Source organism: Ostrea edulis, chromosome 7 (genome assembly GCF_947568905.1).
Source record: "Ostrea edulis chromosome 7, xbOstEdul1.1, whole genome shotgun sequence".
Lineage (NCBI taxonomy): Eukaryota > Metazoa > Mollusca > Bivalvia > Ostreida > Ostreidae > Ostrea > Ostrea edulis.
Genome location: NC_079170.1, coordinates 18,833,345 through 18,855,446, shown reverse-complemented (window position 1 = coordinate 18,855,446; position 22,102 = coordinate 18,833,345). Strand labels below are relative to the sequence as shown.

The 22,102-nt window shown below is 36.2% G+C and overlaps 1 protein-coding gene across 2 annotated transcripts in view; it reads right to left on the bottom strand.

Moving 5' to 3' along the window:
• LOC130047887 (uncharacterized) overlaps positions 1-22,102 on the bottom strand; it is a 105,490-nt gene that overhangs the window by 81,237 nt on the left and 2,151 nt on the right. The window contains exons 2-3 of one of the 2 annotated variants that reach the window (XM_056143587.1): positions 8,393-8,718; positions 1,841-1,996 (exon numbers count right to left, since the gene is read on the bottom strand). The exons of the other annotated variant lie outside the window; for it this stretch is intronic. Coding sequence (XP_055999562.1) covers positions 1,841-1,996; positions 8,393-8,718 — 482 coding nt within the window. The remainder of the gene's footprint in view (positions 1-1,840; positions 1,997-8,392; positions 8,719-22,102) is intronic. 2 annotated transcript variants of the gene reach the window in all.

Sequence of the window (22,102 nt, the reverse complement as noted above, 5' to 3'; positions counted from 1 at the left end):
AAAATAACATGTTTAAATCAAAATGATTTGTACTAAACACAAGAAACTATTTCATTGGGTTCAGAATTAAATTGTAAATTGAAAAATCTGCTTTAAACGAACTTTTGCTTGTATACTAGCGGGAAAAAGAAACGGCATTATTTAATATATGAAGAAGAAGAAATAACAATGAACAAATTTTATTTTTGTAATATTGTTAATAAATGCATTCGTTACAACATTCCATCATCCATTAATGTTAACCTCGAATAATGTCAATTTCAGCACACTCTAAAGACACCGGTATTCAAACTTGAAGTAACAAAGTTAATAACGCGTGTGACCACCATTTGCATTCACACATGCTTGACAACGGCGCCTCATTGATGCCACTAAAGTGTTCAGAAATGCTTGATGAATGTTGTTCCAGATGTTGGTTAAAGCCTGGCCTAAATCAGCCAATGTCACTGGCTGATTTGGTAAACGGCGTAGACGTCGTTCCATTTCATCCCAGACGTGCTAGATCGGCGATAAATCGGGGGAAACAGCTGGCCAAGGCAAGACATCGACATTCTGTTGAACAAAAAAGTCCCTGACTACACATGCAACATGTGGTCTTGTGTTGTCTTGCTGCAGAGTGATGTGATTTTGCTGTCTCTGTATGAAGGGTATCACATGGCGTTGAATAATTTCGTCTCGATAGCGTACGCCGGTGAGATTTCCATTGACAATTTGTAGAGGGGTCCTTCCATGTGCTGTTATTCCACCCCATACCATAACGCTACCTCCACCGAATTGTCGACGTTGCACAACACAAGCGTCCCGGTACGGCTCCCCAACGCGACGATACACTCTACAACGGCCGTCACTGCTATCCAAATGAAATCTGGATTCATCAATGAACAGAATATTGGCCCAGTCCTGTATTCTGAATCGCAAATGTCGATTGCACCACGCTAGTCTAGTGATACGATGACGTTGAAGCAGTATTGGGCGCACCGCTGGACGTCTTGGTCTGATGTTGTGCTCGCGTTACTATCCGATATTGTTCAAAAACATCACCTTTATCGATTGTTTAGATTTTATAAATATAAACAATAAATATAGAAGCATTATACTAAATTTTATAACGCACAGTATTTTCCGCTAGTATATATTTAACCTGTGCAAACAAAAACATGATACGAGCCTTGTTTACATTACGAAGAATGGTGAGCTCTATATCTCCCATATACCTCGATAACAGACATTCAGATATTCGCTAATCTGCTGTTGCTGGGGTGTTTTTTTTTTAGGGATTTGTAAAACCAGTAGAACACAATGTTCACCCACAAATCATTGAATTAAGAAACAATGGAATCACACAAGAACGAGATGAAGGAGGTAAAAAACAATAAAGGGTCATGCCCTCTTCAATGGGAGATAATCATGAAAAGGCAAATATAGGGTGGTTCATGTAAAAATATTCTTCTCTAGAACCACTGAGCCAGAAAAATTGAAATTTACATGAATTTAAGCTTATTGATAATGTGTATATTAAAATTTGTTCAAATTATTGTACCGGGGGTAGGGTGCGACCACAATTTAAGTTCCTATTCTTATGTTATGTTCCCAATATGGTAAAGACGGATGAAACTTAGTTAATTTATTTCATTTTTTATAGACATGATATAAATAATGCTTTAATAAATCAAAATGTAATGAAGCAGAGCTAACACATTCACGGAGGTAAACATTGTAAAAATATATCGCACATGTACTCTAGTTAATGCGAGCATTTTTTTTTTTCCAAAACGTAAGAAAAATATGTCTGTTACCTTATGTTTAATAACGATAAAATCAGATTAAATGTATGCCTTACGTTCCGGTATGGGGGCACCGAACATGACTCCATCTTCCAAAATTCTCCTTGAATTCGAGTAATGAAACTTTATGAGGTTGAATATATACCGAATATCTTCAACGGTGTTGTATATTTCGTATTCTACGTTCCAGTATGGCATAAATATTGGTATACCTGTAAAATAGTTCATTCAAGAAAAATGACATCTGATAAAATCTTTTGCTGTGGCCCTCAATTCGACAGAAAGATATATCCGCGATGTTTCATTTATTAACAATGCTCATTTTCATTTCCAGTCAACTCTCAATGACACAAAAACAGAGTTTCCCGTATCTGCTTCATATTGGATAATTATTGAACACTGATGTCAAGGGGGAAACTACAAACACAGCTTCATGACAAACAATATTACTTCAGTTTCCCCATCATCAGATACCCATATTTGTGTAGCAATATTCCATTTCACCTAGACATATTGCTTATGTCTCTCACCTGATTCGATATGATAGTGATAAGATCTTCCAATAGTCTGTTGGAATTCCCATGGCCGCGAATTATGCTCATTTGCTAGCTAACCTACCTCTATATTCTTATGAGACAGAATTTATTCAAAAGCTTCAACATGAGAAGAAAAAGTATCTTTCCGTGTCCTTCAACTCGCCATTAAACTATATCGAAATTCTATCTATTAACAATGATCATTTTATACATACACCTGTATGTCGATTCGATATATCCAAATAAAAGATACCACAGAGCCTTCGACATCTGCTTCGTACTTAAGTATTTTGTTGAAAATAGATGTTAACGGCAAACAAACAGCTCAATTCTATGACAATCGGGATAACTTCAGCTTTTCCATCGTCAACTTTCCATATTTATGAAGCAATATTCTTTTATCATCTGCAATTGGTGTTTATATCTCTCGACTGATTTGATATGCAAGAGTTAATTCTGCGTAGGACCAGTGTTTAAATCGAGGCAAGCTATTGACAAACAAGCTGATGTTACAAGGACTTCAACAGTCTTGAATAAAATCAGTATTTCGCAAATTCTATGGTCGTTATAACGATATAGTTTGGCAATATAACCTGTCATAGGGTCAAAAGCTGTCTGACATGTTTCGCGCCGATTGTTAGGCCCTTCTTTACACACTGATTTTGATTACAGATTACTCCGTTTTCCTAATCAAGATAGAGGGCTCATGGTCTACAGGGGATGCTTAGTCCTCCAAGGCACCCGTTCCCACCTCTGGTATATCCAGGGGTCCGGTGTTTGTCCAACTCTTAATTCTTTATAGGAGTTTTGAGATTGATTACTCTTCGATATTTTCACGTTTTAATATGGAAAAGCATAGTCTGCGTATGGTTTTAACTGGAGGCAGACAACTGCCAAATAATTTGTTGATAGAGGGTTTCAATTGTCTCGTTTAAGTAAAGGCATTTGCAATTGTAAGGTCGTTATGATGGTCTTATTAGTAAATACAAGTTAACATTTGGTAGAATGTTGTCTGATGTTTCAAATGGCATATTAGGCCTTTCTATTACGACCAAATAATGCACATCATGCCAAACAATGCGAACAAATTGTCCTTGCCATTAAAAGAAGAAAGGTTAAAATTGCAGAGTTGGAGTCCGCTGTAATACAGAAAACACTTCATTGGCCTACCACAAATCTGACCGAATAGAGCGAACTATTAGCTGCCCAAACGACGTTCAACAGTTTGCAAGCAACAGCCGGCCAGTCTTGGTTATGCATGATGGCATCAAACAGGCAAAAGGGAGGTCATTAGAAATGTCTGACCTGTGAATTCTAGGTCAAGGGAAATCAAAGAAAAGGACAAACAACAAACCAAATAAGCCGAACATTATCTTGATATGTACTTCAGAGCGACCATCATCTGACCAGACGCACTGCTTGTCGTAGAAGACCCAGTGGTAATGGAAGGATTATACACTAATCCCACTTTCGAAGAAGTTAGCGGAGCCATTAATATTATCAATGCACTTGCAAACAGGTAAAGTCATCTGGATTGAAAGGCCAGCTCTTCTGATACCATTTCATGAACTATCTTGTCTTTGTTGGAATGGCAGGGGTATCATATGATATTGCAAGTACATTGTATAATAGTGTTGTACAAGAATTTAGACGATCGCAGCAATTATAGAAAAAATACTTAGACATATCATTGTGAGCACTGTAGGGAAAGTTTTTATTCGAGTGGTGTTAGTAGATTTTTGCCAACTGTACCTACACAGAAACCTTGTGTTACTTCATATCAAAGATGAAAAGTAAGATAATCAACAATCTCGTAACCCTCACACTGATTTTGACTGCAAATTACTCCGTTTACTTGATCAAGATATAGGTTTCATGGCAGGTGTGACCGTTGAGAGGAGATGATTATTCCTTCTAGGCACAAGATCCCACCTCTGGTGTGTCCAGGGGTCCGTGTTTCCTTATATGAGTCATGAGATTGGTCACTGCTCGTTATCTTCACCTTTCATTGTTGTACATTTATATAGCGCTTTATCTAATTAAGACAATTATCCTAAAGCGCTTTACGTGTAACACAATAAAAACAACCTAAAATAAAGAATAATAAATACATAGAAAAAAGCATAAAATAATACTAAAACTGGTTTTTTTTTAATTAACAGTATCCATAAATACTCAATTACAGATTAAAGGAAATAAAATTGATCACTGATATAAGTGTAAGCTTACAATGCACGTTTAAAAAACAATGTTTTAAGTTTGTTTTTAAAAACAGCTAATGACCCTTGACACGAAGATCCAAGAGGTAGTTTCACAAAGTTGATGAAGAAACATCAAACCCTCTTTCCCTATATAGTTTAGTACGAGCACGTGGCTTTAGAAGGAATAACAAATCCGCAGATCGAAGTGATCGCTGGGGATGGTAGATTTGAACTAGTTCCTGGATGTATGCTGTAGCTAATCCATGTAGAGCCATTAAAATATACAGTGTTCTTGGTGTTTCATATCGATTGTTAGGCTGTTCTTGGCACACTGATTTTGACTACGGATAACTCCGTTTACCTGCTCAGGATATAGGGCTCACGGCGGGTGTGACCAGTCGACAGGGGATGCTTACTCCTCCTAGGCACTTTATCCCACATCTGGTGTGTTCAGGGGTCCGTGTTTGCCCAACTTTCTATTTTGTATTGCTTATAGGAGTTATGAAATTGATCACTGTTCATTATCTTCACCTTTCATAATAGGATTTTATATTTCGTTCGATGTGTCACAGGTAACCAATGAAGTGATATAAGAATTAGTGTAATATGCTCATGTTTCCATGAACGTGTCACTAGCTTGGCAGCAGTGTTTTGAACTTTCTGTTAATTCAGCAAAGTTGGGCTACCATCTCTGGTTATTAACACATCTAAAGTATGTCCATATAGATGTGATGCATTGGAAACATGCTGTAATAACCCCCATTCCTTTAAAAATATTCTAGCATCTATGTCACTAGGATAATCAAGATGGAAATTGAGATCACCTGTGATTAGTAACTCATCAGGAATTCACACTAGGCTGTCTAGATATTTGGTCCATTCTTCAAAGAAAACTGAATTCCGAAGATTGTTCGATCTCGATGGCGGTGGGTGATATATGATACAATGACGAACAAAGTTGTTTTCCACACCAACAGAACACTCTAGATGTGCAAAATGTGTGAACATTTGTTCAAAGGACTCCCACTAATATGTTTTGTGTGGACAATTGCCAGACCCCCGCCCCTACGTTCTAGTCTTGGTTTGTGAATGACATCTGGTGTAAAAAAAAAAAAACCCACGAAACTATCTGTATCAGATCCTAACCATGTTTCCGTTAGCACCATGCGATCGGTGTTATTTGACTGTATATAATCGTTGATGGACAATGATTTATTCCTCGTGTAACTACAATTTAAAGTACACATTGAGACGGATCCAGACTTGTTAACGTTTGGAATGTCAACTGTGGGAATTTTATGTAAATTGGTTCGTCGATTTTCTTTGCTCAGTGTTGTAACAATGCTGGAATTGGAATAACATCATATGGCTCATCAATACATGTTACAGCAGATATGAAGGAGTTGAGTGTGCAACACGAAATACAAACCAAGTTATCAAAATTGACCCCAAGTTGATGATGTTCAACATATGTAAAACTTATACGGTACCAATGTTGATGCACCAGATGCGCATTTCGAAAAATCATGTCTCTTCAGTGATGCTCAAGCCGAAATATTGGAAATCCGAAATAACAATAAACTTGTAAGAACTAAAAGGAAAAAGAGAGTGCCAACGACTGGCGTCAAATTCGTCTATGGATCAGAGCTATGCATGAGGAAGATAATCCTTAATTTTGAAATGAATTTCTAAATTTTATCACAGCAATTAAATATATATTCCTATTTTCAAGCTAGTAATGAAGTACTTAGCTACTGGGCTGTAGAGACCCTCGGGAACTAACAGTCCACCAGAAGAGGCATCGACCCAGGGGTCGTAATGTAAAACTTATACGGTACCAATGTTGATGCACCAGATGCGCTTTGACAAATAATGTCTCTTCAGTGATGCTCAAGCCGAAATTTTGGAAATCCGAAATAACAGTAAACTTGTAAGAACTAAAAGCAAAAACAGAGTGCCAAAGACTGGAGTCAAATTCGTCTAAGGATCAGAGTTATGTATGAGGGAGATAATCCTTAATTTTGAAATGAATTTCTAAATTTTATCACAGAAATTAAATACATCCGTATTTTCAAGCTAGTAACGAAGTACTTAGCTACTGTGCTGTAGAGACCCTTAGCAAATAATAGTCCACCAGCAAAGGCCTCGACCATATGTAAATTGTCCAACACACACTGTGTGGATATGTCTTATGAACCTGCTTCCAGCTTTTCTGTCTCTTCGCACACGAAAATGTTTCGTAAGACCTGTTAGATGTAGGTTAATTGGTGTTACAAAACACATCGTACAGCTAAATATGTCATGTACGAAAATGCATGGAACGAGTCTGTAGTGAAGACAAAAGAAAGACAATTTGTACAAGTAAGAGTTTTGCGTACGAAAAGTCATTGAACGAATCGTCAATAAAAGTCGACACAGAAGAAAGCCAATTTCTACAAATAAAAGTCACGGATCAGTGAACGCAATGAATAAAACAACTAACTAAAATCTTTTAAATAAAAATTTTAAAAGAATAAAAATACCTCAGGTATATTTAATAAGTTGTAATACAAGAGCTCAACAAACCTTAAAACTAGAACTTGAGTTATTAAAGAGAAACTGGGTTAAATAGTCAGAGGTGGAGCTGCCATTACATAGCGCTACATGTAACACACTCACAACACCATAAACCATAAAGGGAGTAATCCGTAATCAGCTCAGTGTGCCATGAAATTCCTAATAATCGCTATCATAAAATATTTTCCGGAGATATGGTCATCCTGGTATGCCAGTTTCAAAAGAAATTTCCAAAGCAACACCTTTTTAAACTGGCTTTATAGATCACTATATGTAAAACTTACACGGTACCAATTTTGATTCACCAGATGCGCATTTCGACAAATAATGTCTCTTCAGTGATGCTCAACCGAAATGTTTGAAATCCGAAATAACAATGAAGTTTTAGAGCTATTCTAGGGGAAAACAGCGTGCCAAAAAGTGGAGTCAAATTCGTTTAAGGATAAGAGCTATGCGTGAGGAAGATAATCCTTAATTTTGAAATGAATTTCTAAATTTTATAACAGCAATTAAATATACATCCGTATTTCAAGCTAGTAACGAAGTACTTAGCTATTGGACTATATCCTTCCTCAACATGAAAGGCACAATAAGTTTTCAAGGGGAATCGTCCGAATCATTCAGTGCAATGGAGCAGGAATACATATTTGCACCATTGTTTGATAACTTTACCCACTGTCTACATGTATGTCACATATTAGGCATCAGATGGCAACAAAGATTGCGATTCAAGAACTGGAATCTCAAGTCACTCAGACATTTGAAAACAATTAAATTTCCGTCTTGAGTATGTCTGGATATATCATATAATAATTTCTTAATGAAAAGGTAAAAATATTATAGTGGTAAATATTAAACTCCTTTTTAAAAAAAACAGAACAAAACTATGACAAAAACTGTATAAAACACACCATGAGCATTTCACCTATGAAAGTTCGTACATGTATTTGCAAATAAGATCGTAATAACGGCAAGTTTGACTGATTAACAAACAGCATTGTTTTGAAAGTATACCACTTGTTTATAGAGATTGGTTATATATTGTTTAACGTCCCACTCAAGAATTTTTCACTTACGACTATATGGAGACGTCACCATTGCCGGTGAAAGACTGCAAACATTTAGGTATATGCTAGGAGCTTACAGCCTTTTAGCAGGGATGGGTCCTTGTCGTGCCACACCTGCTGTGACACGGGACCCTGGTTTTTGCGGCCTCATCCGAAGGACCGCCCCATTTAGTCAACTCTTACAATAGCAAGTGGCACTGAGGGCATTTTAAATTGGATCCCAAAGGAATATTTAAGAGAAGTATTACCTTTGACTGACAAATACATGTCATTCACTTTCTCATCGATGAGTTCTAATGCTTTTACGTTTTTTTCGGAATTGGTGAAGAAGTCCTTTAGTGTTTCATAGTTGCCCGGAGACAGCAACCCCTCTGCTTCCAATCGTTCAAAATCTTCAAACACTTTTTTTTCTTTTAATACAGAAAATTCACTTTTGATAATTCTTCTACAATACCACTTCCAACTGTTGAATATATTGTCACTCCAATCAATGTACCCCACGATAATCTGCAGTAGATTGTCATGTTGTTCCTTTAATCGTGTTTTTACACGTTCCTCGCCATCTCTATAACACCTAAATCAAATAGAATTTTCAAAAAATTTAGAAGGCATAGTTCAATTATTACTTTTTGATTTCGTAAATCTTCTCATTTAATACTATGATTATACTAGTTTGTGGGGAAAACACAGAAAAAGTACTACGCCAAGGTCTTTTATAGAGTCATGAAAATATAGTTTGTACTGAATGAAACCACTAGTTTCCGCAAAACTTAAAGCATATGGAAATCCTGTGGACACCTATCGTTGATGTATTCGTTTATGGTTTCCACAGTGTGTTAACCATTATACAGTTTCCTAATTTTCAATCAAATGTTCTTCTGCAGAAATTACAGGTTGTGACCCCTAATACTCGTTGCAATACTGAAACTAAGTTGAAACTGAATTCAAACTTTAGTTTTTACATAATTATACGAATATTTTAAAAGATTGCTACGCGTAGCCGTATGTCCCTCGCCGCAAAAAAAGTTGAAGCACAAAATTCCCTTAATTCCTGTAAAATTTGTAAAATCTAAATTATGGTGGAATATTATCAACTACATATTGTGACTAACAATCTTGCAAAATTTGAATAAAATTCATAGAGCAGTCTGTGAGGAGGTACATCGACAAAGTGAAACATGTACAAATTCAACAATATCTCATAACTCCAGTAAAAATTGTCGAATCAAAATTTCGGAACAATATAATCAACTACATATGGTGACTAACAATCCTACAAAATATGAACAAACTCCATTGAACGGTTTCTGAGGAGTTGCGTCCACAAAGTGTTCCTATAGTGTAGCATGTGCAAATTCAACAAAGCCCCATAACTCCTGTAACAAGAGTACCGCAAACGGTACATAATACGCACGTGAAATGCTTACATAGGGTGTTTTTCTTGTGCTGTAATTTGTATAACTTTGCTTCAGGTAGTACAAGCCATTATGAGGCTGTGACAAACCTTCATATGAACAAAGGGTCTTAGCTTAAAAATCGAGATTTCCTCAAAATGGGCAAAGTTCAACAACCTGTAATTTTTTCAAAAATGGAAGAAAATCAAAATCCTTCCCCAGATGCACATCTTCAATACCCATACAAACATTCCACAAAATAAGAAGATTCTCACTTGAAAACTGGGAGGAGTAGGGTAGACAAATTATGTACCCTCCATAGAATATTAATTTCAACAACCTGAAATTTTCTCAAAAATTGTAGAAAATCAAAATCCATCCCACATGCACATCTTCAATACCCATACAAACACTCCACAAAATAAGAAGGCTCTCACTTGAAAACTGGGAGGAGTAGGGCGGAAAAATTATGTACCCTCCATATAATAATTATTTCCAAATAAAGGGGCAAAACTCCTGGAAAAAAGGTCGAAATGGATCAAAATTGCAGTATGATCTAGAGTGACCCACAAAGAAGCTACACAGCAAGTTTCAACATGATAGGTAAAGGGAAATGAAATTATAAAGAGAAAACCCCGAACGAACGGACGGACGGACGTACAGACATCGCTGTACCATAATACGCCCCGTCTAAGGACGGGCGTATAAAAATTGTCGAATCAAATTGGCGGCGTAATACATGTATGATCAACTACACATGGTGACTAACAATCCTACAAAATATGAATAAAATCCATTGAGTGCTTTCTGAGGAGTTGCGTCCACAAGGTGAAGGGACGGACGGACGGAAGTCGGTATTTCTATGTCCCCCTTCCGCGTTGCTGCAGGGGGACAAAAATGGATAATCTTTTGCTCTGAACCTGACCTCGACTTTTGGAAGCATCGGAAGCGTTTTGTATGTTTCCATTGCACTGAACATAAAACATACCGCAGGGTCTTCCATATCGTATTGAACGTGAATGTTTACAGCGGACCAGCAGCTCAGTTTCGTGACAGTCGGGAGACTTCAATTTCTCCAACTTCACATATCTATGTAGCAACATTCCATAACCAAACGTATGAAAGGTGAAGATAACCATCAGTGATCAATCTAATAACTCCTATACACATTACAAAATAGACAGTTGGGCATACATGAATCCCTGGATATACAAGAGGTGGGATCAGGTGCCTAGGAGTAGATATCCTCTGTCGACAGGTCACACCCGCCGTGAGCCCTATATCTTGATCATTTAAACGGAGTTATTCGTAGTCAAAATCAGTGTGCCAAGAACGGCATAACAATCGGTATGAAACTCGTAAGCCAGCATTTGACCCAATGATGGGTTGTATTGGCAAACTATATTATTATAACGACCACATAATCTACGAAATGTTGACTTTAAACGAGAGTTTTGAAACCTCTGTAACATCAATTTGTTTGTCAGTAGCCTGAAAATGACCATACGCAGAACAAGCTCTTGCGTATCGAATCAGCTCACTTCAGGGATATAAACACCATATCAGGGCTTGAAACTAACTTTTATGTCGCCAGTCCAGCTGCACTGATAGTGTATAAGTCCACCAGAGTTTTTCAGATATGATTAAACATATTTCGATAATTTTATTAAAATAAGGAAATTTAACTTCATACGCCTCAGAAAATATTGTAACGTTTGTGTGAGATTTATATTTACTAATCTGGTTCATCTAATATCTACAGGTGCATTCTCCACTAAAATGTAAAATCCCATTTTGAAAATAATGAAAAATAAAGTTTTGGTTACAGCGTTCTTTCATAATTTTTTCAAAAAATGAATATATTGAGATCATTTCGGTATGAATGGGAAATTTTTACTGCTACTCTTTGCCGAGATAAGTTATGTCAAATAACCAAGTCCAGACAATAAAAACAACAGAAACGTGATGGGGGTAGGGTTTTAATATGTCCAGACATTCAATATCTATTAAGGCCATAATAAAAGTTATTAATTTTTCAAGTATGTGCATAAACATAGATTTGCTTACATATGCATGTCAATACCTAAGCATTATATTTCACCTGAAAATACGAATTTCAAATACGAAGAGAAAATTGGAAAGCCATTTTTTCTTGATGCATCATATTCCAATTACGATAGTTCAAAATAATTGACCTCCAGAAACCTAAAATGTATTTCAAATCATGACGTAGATAGTACACTGTCAGTATAACATTTGAATGGGAAAGATATTTGGCCACTAACTTCTCAAATACCCATTATACATAAGTGTGTAACGGTAACGTATCTGTTTCAGAAGGATATATAATAAAAGGAAGGAGATCTGGTGTACTTTAAATTCAAACAATGCATTATTTCTTACAGAAATTGATGAGTAAAGTTTGTATTTGCTTTTTTTTCCACTCATTTATTTCGATATCAAATATAGTGTACACTGTATCTTGATTCTAAAAAGTAATCTACTTATTTGAACGATATCTCCCATCTAGGCACCTGATCCCACCCCTGGTGTGTCCAGGGGTCCGTGTTTCCCCAACTATCTATTTTGTATTGCTTGTAGGAGTTATGAGATTGATCACTGTTCGTTATCTTCACCTTGTATCTAACGTTAAATAAATGACAGAAGATGTACAACCATTGAAATGAGAGGTTATTTACATATTTTCAATCATGAATAATAACATGAACCTGAACACAAATAAAAATTAACGAACAAAGAGGAGAAAAGTCAGTATCGCATCAATTATGAATATTATGTTTTTCTGTCTGTATTTTTACAGTACATTTTGGGTTTATTTTCCCCGACGAGCTATCAGTTTCCGCTCCGTCAAAAGTTGAGCAGGAACCCTACTTTTCTTGCCCCTTTTCCTTTCATTCTCTAGAAATGATGGATCATAGTAAGCTTCTTTCTTTCCTGGTACGCCTTCTGGATTTCTGCCTGTGTTTTTCCCATTTCTTACTATTCTGAAAAGTTTGAGTGAATCATTCAATTTCAAGCGTATTTTTCTCTCTATGCGTTAGAAATGAATAGTAATTATTAAAAACAACAAATAATGTTGAGGAATTAACCAAGTGTTTGATAATAATAGCACTAAATCCAACGAGAAACTAAATTTAAATATCTAAACAGATACGTTACCACTACGAACAGATACGATACCATCAATAATAGATGCTTGCAATGTACCAAATGACAGTCTACCATCTTAATTCTTTATAACAATGTTCATAATAAAGATAAAAAGCAAACTTTGTCATATTCATTGCTTTTACAAAGATGAATTTTCAGAAAATTCATGAAAAAAATTCTATATTTACCATCTGCCCATCTGCTGAGTTACAAAGTTTTAAAATCATGTTTACATCATCATTTGTTGAACCGGATACAGCATATTGTAACTAAGTTGAAGTTCAGAATGAAAACGAACTCTAAATATCCGTATTACAGCCATGAAAAGAACGATGGTAACGTATCTGTTTGTAACGTATCTGTTGATTAATCATGTTTTCCTTTAAAAAATCATTCAGTATCCATCATATAGAATAGAGTCGGTGTAAAATACATATACCTGCATAATCAAACAACTTCATGTAATCAATTTTGTGGTACCCTTCTTCTGATGCTGGATAGGCGGTAACGTATCTGTTGCAAACCGCGCGTCCAAATGCTGATTTTTAGTCTTTAATCTGGATTATTTATCATATCCCTTTTTCATGATGCAAAAACTTTAAGCTTATTCTTATATCTAATAAATATGCTATTTACATTGATATGAAAAATTGAAAAGAATGCTATCATATTTTTTTTGTAGAGGTTTAAAAATCGGTAACGTATCTGTTCGCGATCCAACGGACACCAGTTTCAGAACATTTTTTTTCGTTAAAATATAATTTCTTTGAAAAATTCAAAGTTACTTGCTAGACATTAGTTTTGTTACCTTCAAATAACAACAAGAAAGGACCCGAAAGTATAAAAATTATCAAAATTACCCTAACTGTAATAATTATCAATGTGAAACGGACACGGTGATTTTGCTTATTTTTCACATCTTATGAGTGCAGTACTCGGAGCAATGTATACTTATGTTACTATAATCATATTAGGATTTTGATACATACTGAATACATGTGTAAAATATACGATTTTATTAGCTAAAGCATTAAATGCATTTTTGAGGGCCGAGGACACATAAAATATGCAATTTAACACTTTAATGGAGAATGGACCTCCAGAGGAATGCCAAATGTCTGTTTAAGATTCAATAAGTTCATTTTCCAAAATGACGTTTGAGAAAATTGCTTGTACATGTACCATCGGACTGACTAAAACAAATGTCAGTCAGTCCGCCAGACTTTTAACCAGTCAGACTGATGTGCATATGTCAATTTCCAGCCCTGCATATGTAGGTCATAATGGAATATTGCTACGTAAATATGGAAAGTTGACGATGGGTGATCTGAAATCATCCCCTTTGTCATGAAATTAAGTTGATAGTTTGCCGTTAATATTCATTTTCAATAAAATATCTCGGTACGAAGCAGATGTAGGAAACTCCGTGGTGTATCTTATTTCGAGTTCACAGGGATATATTGAATCGGCATATGAATGAAAATTAACCAACTTCTTTACAAGCATTTCAATTCACCGGACCATTCCATCATGTCCATGAAGGTGGGGATTTTGGAAAAAAAATTACCATCACACAAATATCCAACATCAACGGATAATTCCGTTTGTCTGATCAAAATATAGAGCTAGAGGCGGGTGTGACCGGTCGACAGGGGATTCTTACTCCTCCTAGGCACCTGATCCGACCTCTGGTGTATCCAGGGGTCCGTGTTTGCCCAACTTTCTGTTTTGTATTGCTTATAGGAGTTATGAGATTGATCACTGTTCGTTATCTTTGCCTTCCATTAAGTACCACTTTTGTAGACAACGAGAAAATCACTGGATCATGACTCTACATGCTGCATTCCCATATGGATGCAATGATAATGTATATGATGAGTAAATTTGACTAGTCCACAAGGAAATAACGTGAATAAGATGGAAATCTTTTCAAATACTCAAAGACGGAAACGCAATCATGGATATCGTTCATATAAAAGACCAAGTATAAATGACGTCACGTTTGATTCTCGTTTACCTTACGTCAATAGACAGTTAGGTCCACATCATATTTGCACAAGACTTTACTCTGTTCCATTGAGATTTTTACATATGTTATTTGAAAAAGCCACAGCTAGTCTATACTTGGAGTTTTCAACACCTGAATATAGAATGAACTTTATGATTATTTCTTTAAACCACCACGGGTCATGGATGATATTCCTTCCGAATCATGCCGCCAGTTCCTTAAAGACCCAATTTTAAGTTAACACCCCCAAATTGTAAGCTGCCTGTCAATCAAACATTTAACAATAGATCTGAGGTGGAGTGACATATGCAGACACTGTGGTCTGGAGCTACCCCAGAGAGGTGTTTTAATAACAATTACAGCCAGTATCTACAGGCATTCTTTAGATCTTGAGGAAGCCCAGTATACCCGCGTTTTGATAGCATTGATCTGTCCTCAACTGCTACTTTCTTGTAATTTAATTGTTTTTAAACAAAAAAACTGAACAATGCAATTTCAGTATAATTCTAATCCCTCCCTCTATATACATGTACATGTATTATAAAGTACTCAGAAATCAAACAATGATTTGCACAATAATATCTAAAAACTTGTAACTTATTGAAATAATTTATGTCATCAATTTATGATACATGTACCTCTATATTTATAACATAAATTATTCACTGAGGAGAGAGAGAGAGGGGGGGTGTAGAATGTGTGTCAACTACCCTTAGGAATACAACCATTATTCAAACACTGTGACCACAGAAACTCTGCAGAGGTCCCTGAGACAGATCCTGTGTATATCAAAACTATAAAAAAGCAGGGACAGGTAGATTTCTACCATGTTCTATCTCTGTGTATTTCTTTGAGTGCCATGGGATATAGCAATTAACATCTTGGTAGACCCTGGCCACTCCAGGTAAATAACATCTGTTTAAATTAGGCTCCGCCTACATTTTCACTGACCGTAAGGTCGTGAGATGGGTCGTTAAGCTCAAATTTACAAAAAAAGGAACAGATGTCGTCAAAATACGCAACATTCTTCGTCATAAAAGAGTCCAGTCGTATATTCCAACCTATTTCAAGTTTACACCCTGTATTTCCTACAAATATACTTCTACTATTGCATTCAAACATTTTAATTATAACCAAACTTTGCAGTGCCTAGATATAGATCATGTTATACTTAATCCACCTACATGTTCTTGTTGGTCTATTTTGTATTGTTTATGTGAGTTATGAGATTGATCACTGCTCGTTATCGTCACCTTTCATTGATACTTTTTTGCTAGTTACACAAATATATTTCAAGGCAAACTCTTGCGTGTGAGTATTACGGTCTTATGACAGCATCTAGTATTTACTTAGTTCAGTTTTGTGATCTTTTAAACTTAATATCTTAAAAACCAACACAATTCATGTTATTTCATTATCCGACAACTCTTGTAACGTATGTCACTAAATTGTTTTCATTTTTAGGAAACTTAATTCCTAAAATTAGTTTAAATGTGTTTTAAATGAAACATTTTTGTGTCGTTTTCGAGTTTGAAAGCGATGAAATTCAAATCTTTACTTTCGATGTTTTAGGCCACCTCATGTGCAATATCATATGCGAGCTCGGTCGAGATTTTAAACCAGGTATTTCGTATCTGAAGGTGTAAAGCTATATAACTATTGTTGAACTGTGATGAAAAAAATAATATGAAAAGATTAAATAGAATAACAAATCATTACAATCTAGTATTGAAGTATATTTCTGGAGGTTTAGCTTGTGTACCTGAACGAGGAGGACATGAAACAACAACAGGGCTATTAACAGAGGAGTGGCCTGTACTGTTCACTAATAACTTTCTTTTCAAAGTAGATGTGTCATGAGAAACACTAGGTTCAGAAGTAAATCTGGAACCTGATTAAACATCCTGAAAAGAAACTGGATTATGAATTGTACTGGTATATCTATACTGCATAGTACCAGGTCCAACCCTTCTTTGGGGAACCACGAAAATCTGAACACAATCACTCAGATAATGTACAAACATCTGATGAAAATTTGTAAGGAAATTTATTTCGAAGTGTAATGTTCCGGAAAGGGTTTTACACTTGAGTTGTGTAAAGGTTGACTGGGGAAATTGACGATGTAGAAGCCGGGAAAAAAACACCCTGGGGTCAGAATCCCTACTTTGCGGATCATCAAATTTACAATTTTGTTAAAATAACCCTGAAGAAGATGTTGTTTAAGTCTTTTACACATAAACACCATAACCAAGTTTGGCCCCACCCTTGGGTCAGAACCCCTACCCCTGAGTTTACTCAGGTGACTTAAAAAGCACGTGCTGTGAAAATACATGTACAGTATACGTCTAAGTCTTTAAGTTTTGGTTAATTATAATACAGGTACAATAATTAACCAAAAGATCTACATATGTTGTGTAAAATCTTAATAAAGAAAGTAAAACCAACTAGTGCATTCCACTTTGCATATAATTTATACAATGGAAATATATAATTATTTGTCTCGAATATTAGATTCAGAAATGTCAACTTATTTCTGATCATGATAACTACACGTGTATATAATTATATACAATTTATCAAAATTTGGTGTATTGGTACATAAATTACATATATACCATATGCATCGAATACACAAATGGCTTTGAAGGCATGAAACTTAGGCAATGCATTTGAATCACGTGATATCGTCTTTCGTATAGATCGAGCTATTCCAGGTAGGCCATTGAGTTCATACAAGTTTCCGTAAAGGAGTTTTAGTAATTTTTGCTCATCTTTTTTTAATATCATAGATATCGCAATACGAAATCAAAACATTTTTAACAATATACAAGCACGGCCTCAATCATTTAACGGTACCTATTATCCGCACATATATTTCCAGTTCTGTAAAGTAGAGGCAGGGGGAGGTGGTGGAGACAAAAACGTATGAGAATTTCTATATATTTTATTCCTAGCAGAGAAAATAAGAAAGGATAATTCATAACTGTAATTACATCTCATTTCTTTTTCTCATTTAACACAATTTTTTTCCTTCTATTTTTATTTTCATACAACTCTCACGCAATCACCTATATTACAAATATTATCTTTTATACTTATATGTATGTGTATGCTGATCTATAGCTCTGATTATGTGTATGTTGTTCACCTTATATTTCATTATGTATAAAATTGTATATCTGATGTGCCAGAGCGCACAAAGAAATAAACTGAACTGAACTGAGAATTTCAGCTAATGAAGAAACCCCAAGCTTAGACTCAAGAGTTTGTGGCGAATGCATGCTCCAGGTAGCATTTAAATCAGAAATATAAAAATGTTAATGAGTTGAATCCAGTAAATTTTAACAGGAAACACGAAACATTATTATTTTTTTTTTATTTAATTAGGCCAAATGAAATAATATGTGTGGTTCCCGTTACACTACCTTGAAAAATAGGGTAGGTACATGTAGGTAGGTAGGGATTTTATTTTATTTTCATAATCTTTTTAACGATAGATTTTAGATGGAAACGCAATTTTCTTTTACATTCACTTCTTTGCATGTATTATTTATATATATGGTATGATGTACACCTATCATTATGGTAAATGAATAAGTATAGAAAAAAATCAGTGCATTTACCAAAATCATGTTTTTGAACTTGAAAGTAGGAAATGATATTTCAACCAGAGTACCAAGCCCTTCCAAGTTTTTAAATCTATCCAATTTTATTTAAATAAGGAGGGTGATTGCTCATTATTTTCGAACAACCTGAAATTTGCACTATTGTTTATGTAAGCACTCTTTAGTTCTAAGTCACTTTCTGTCTACTGTTAGATGGCCTGTAGTAAGTGTTTACAGCTTAGCATTTTAACGGTATCTATATATTGGCTATGAATGAACTTACAGTCAAGCTTCACCTGAAGAAAAATGGGTTATGAACCTATATGTATAGTGGTATACATTATGCATCCCTTCTCGTGAAAGAAAATCTTGAAACAAGAGGCCCAAGGGCCACATCGCTCACCTGAGTTACCTTGGCCCATATCTGAAGACTTTCCATATATATCTCCATGTAAAACCTTAGTCCGTATTTGTGGCCCCAACCCAGCCCTGGAGGCCATGATTTTCATAAACTTGAATCTGCACTATGTCAGGAAGCTTTCATGTAAATCTCAGCTCTTCTGGCTCATTGGCTCTTGAGAAGAAGATTTTTAAAGATTTTCCTTATATATTTCTATGTAAAACTTAGATCCCCTATTGTGGTCCCAACCTACCCCCGGGGCCATGGTTTGAACAAACCTGAATTTGCACTATGTCAGGAAGCTTTCATATACATTTCAGCTCTTCTGGCTCATTGGTACAGAAGATTATCAAAGCTTTTCCCTATATATTACTATGTAAATTTTGGTCCCCTATTGTAGCTCCAATCTACCCCCGGGATCCATGATTTGAACAAACTTGAATTTGCACTATGTCAGGAAGCTGTCATGAAAATTTCAGCTCCTCTGGTCCAGTGGTTCTTAAGATTTTTAAATGACCCCACCCTATTTTTGCATTTTTGTGATGGGTTAGAACAGGTCCTCAGTACCCCTTGCTTGTCGTAAGAGGCGAGTAAATGGGGCGGTCATTCGGATGAGACCGCAAAAACCGAGGTCCCGTGTCACAGCAGGTGTAGCACTATAAAGATCCCTCCCTGCTCAAAGGCCATAAGCGCCGAGCATTGGCCTAAATTTTGCAGCCCTTCACCGGTAATGGTTTTTAAGGTCATCTCCGAGGACCCGTGACATTCACACCTGATGCCGAGCCTTTGGCGATGGAACTGTCACTACCTGTTTTAACGACTTAGGTGTGTCTCTATGAGTGAAATATTCTCGAGAGGGACGTTAAACAATATTCAATCAGTCAATCTCCCCTTTGAATGGGGCATGGCCTTTTATTTGAACAAACTTGAAAGCCCTTTTTCCAAGTTCGGTTATAATTGGCCCAGTGGTTCTTGAGAAGAAGATGAAAATGTGAAAAGTTTACGACGACGATGACAACAGACAACGAACAATTTTGATCATAACAAGAGGCCCATGGGCCACATCCCTCACCTGAGTCACCTTGGCCCATATCTGAAGACTTTCCGTATATATTTGCATGTAAAACCTTAGTCCATATTATGGACCAAACTACCCTTTGCAAACTTGAATCTACACTATGTCAGAAAGCTTTCATGTAAATGTCAACTTCTTTGGCCCAATGGTTCTTGAGAAGAAGATTTTTAAAGCTTTTTCCTATATTTGTATGTAAAACTTTGAACCCCCCCCCCCCACTTGTGGCTCCATCCTACCCCCAGGGGCCATGATTTGAACAAACTTGAATCTGCACTATGTCAGAAAGTTTTCTTGTAAATATCACCTTTTCTGACTTAGTGGTTATTGAGAAAAAGATTTTAACTATATATTTGTATGTAAAACTTTGATCCCCCTTGTGGCCCCATCCTACCCCCGGGGGCCATGATTTGAACAAACTTGAATCTGCACTATGTCAGAAAGTTTTCATGTAAAAATCAGCTTTTCTGGCTTAGTGGTTCTTGAGAAGATTTTTAAAGTTTTTCCCTATATATTTGTATGTAAAACTTTGATCCCCCCTTGTGTCCCCATCCTATCCCCGCGGGCCTGATTTGAACAAACTTGAATCTGCACTATGTCAGAAAGTTTTCATGTAAAAATCAGCTTTTCTGGTCAAATGGTTCTTGAGAAGAAGATTTTTAAAGATTTGTCATATATATTTGTATGTAAAACTTTGATCCCCTATTGTGGCCCCATCCGACCCCGGGGGCCCATGATTTGAACAAACTTGAATCTGCATTATGTCAGGAAGCTTTCTTGTAAATCTCAGCTTTTCTGGCTCAGTGGTTCTTGAGAAGATTTTTAAAGTTTTCCCCTATATATTTGTGTGCAAAACTTTGATTCCTGCTTGGGGCCCCATGTTATCCCCGGGGGCCATGATTTGAACAAACTGGAATCTGCACTATGTCAGAAAGTTTTCATGTAAAAATCAGCTTTTCTGTCCCAGTGGTTCTTGAGAAGAAGATTTTTAAAGATTTATCATATGTATTTGTATGTAAAACTTTGATCCCCTATTGTGGCCCCATCCAACACCCGGGGCCCATGAATTGAACAAACTTGAATCTGCACTATATCAGAAAGTTTTCATGTAAAAATCAGCTTTTCTGTCCCAGTGGTTCTTGAGAAGAAGATTTTTAAAGTTTTCCCCTATATATTTGTATGTAAAACTTTGATCCCCCCTTGTGGTCCCATCCTACCACCAGGGGCCATGACTTGAACAAACTTCAATCTGCAATATGTCAGGAAGCTTTCAGGTAAATTTCAGCTCTTCTGGCCCAGTGGTTCTTGAGAAGAAGATTTTTAAATGACCCCACCCTATTTTTGCATTTTTGTGATTATCTCCCCTTTGAAAGCGACATGGCCCTTCATTTGAACAAACTTGAAAGCCCTTCACCCAAGGATGCTTTTGGCTAAGTTTGGTTGAAATTGGCCTAGTGGTTCTGGAGAAGAAGTCAAAAATGTGAAAAGTTTACAGACAGACGGACAGACAGACAGATGGACGCCGAACAAAATGTGATCAGAATAGCTCACTTGAACCTACGGTTCAGGTGAGCTAAAAAAAAGTGTGCATTATAGTCGGCGAAATATGGTAACTGATCTTGGAAATAGTCAAAAAAAATGTTTAGGGTCGGGGGTAAAAACTAGAAACGGTTGAGTAACCGAAACCCCACATATTTTTTATTTGGCCTTATAAATATAATGGGGGGGGGGGGAGGGCGTTAGCATATATATAGCCATTTCACTTCATCCTTTTCTGCCATGGCGGCTTCAGTCTTCCAAATATCTTTCGTACTTAGATATTTTATTGAACATAGATGCTAAGGGCAAACTAACAACTCAATTTTATAACAAACAGGATTGCTTCAGCTTCCCCATCGTAAACTTCCCAAATGTATGTACGGTAGCAATATTTCATTATCACTTGTATATGATGTTAAATATCTCTCGACTAATTTAATACCCAAGTGCTCGTTCTGCGTATGATCGGGTTTTAAAATCGAGGCAGCCTACTGACAAACAAGTCAATATTATTATAGAAGTATCCGCTATCGTGTTTGAAGTAAGCATTTCGCAAATTCTATGGTCGTTATAACGGTCTAGTTTGCCAATAGAGCCTATATCAATAATATATATATATATCAATAATATATATATATATATATATACACACACATGTATATATATGTATGCAAGTCATACAGCATCATTACAAACCAAGCCTACCGCCGCGGTAGGTTAGAGCGTTCGCCACGCATGCGGAAGGCCGCGGTTGGATTCCCGGCCGCGA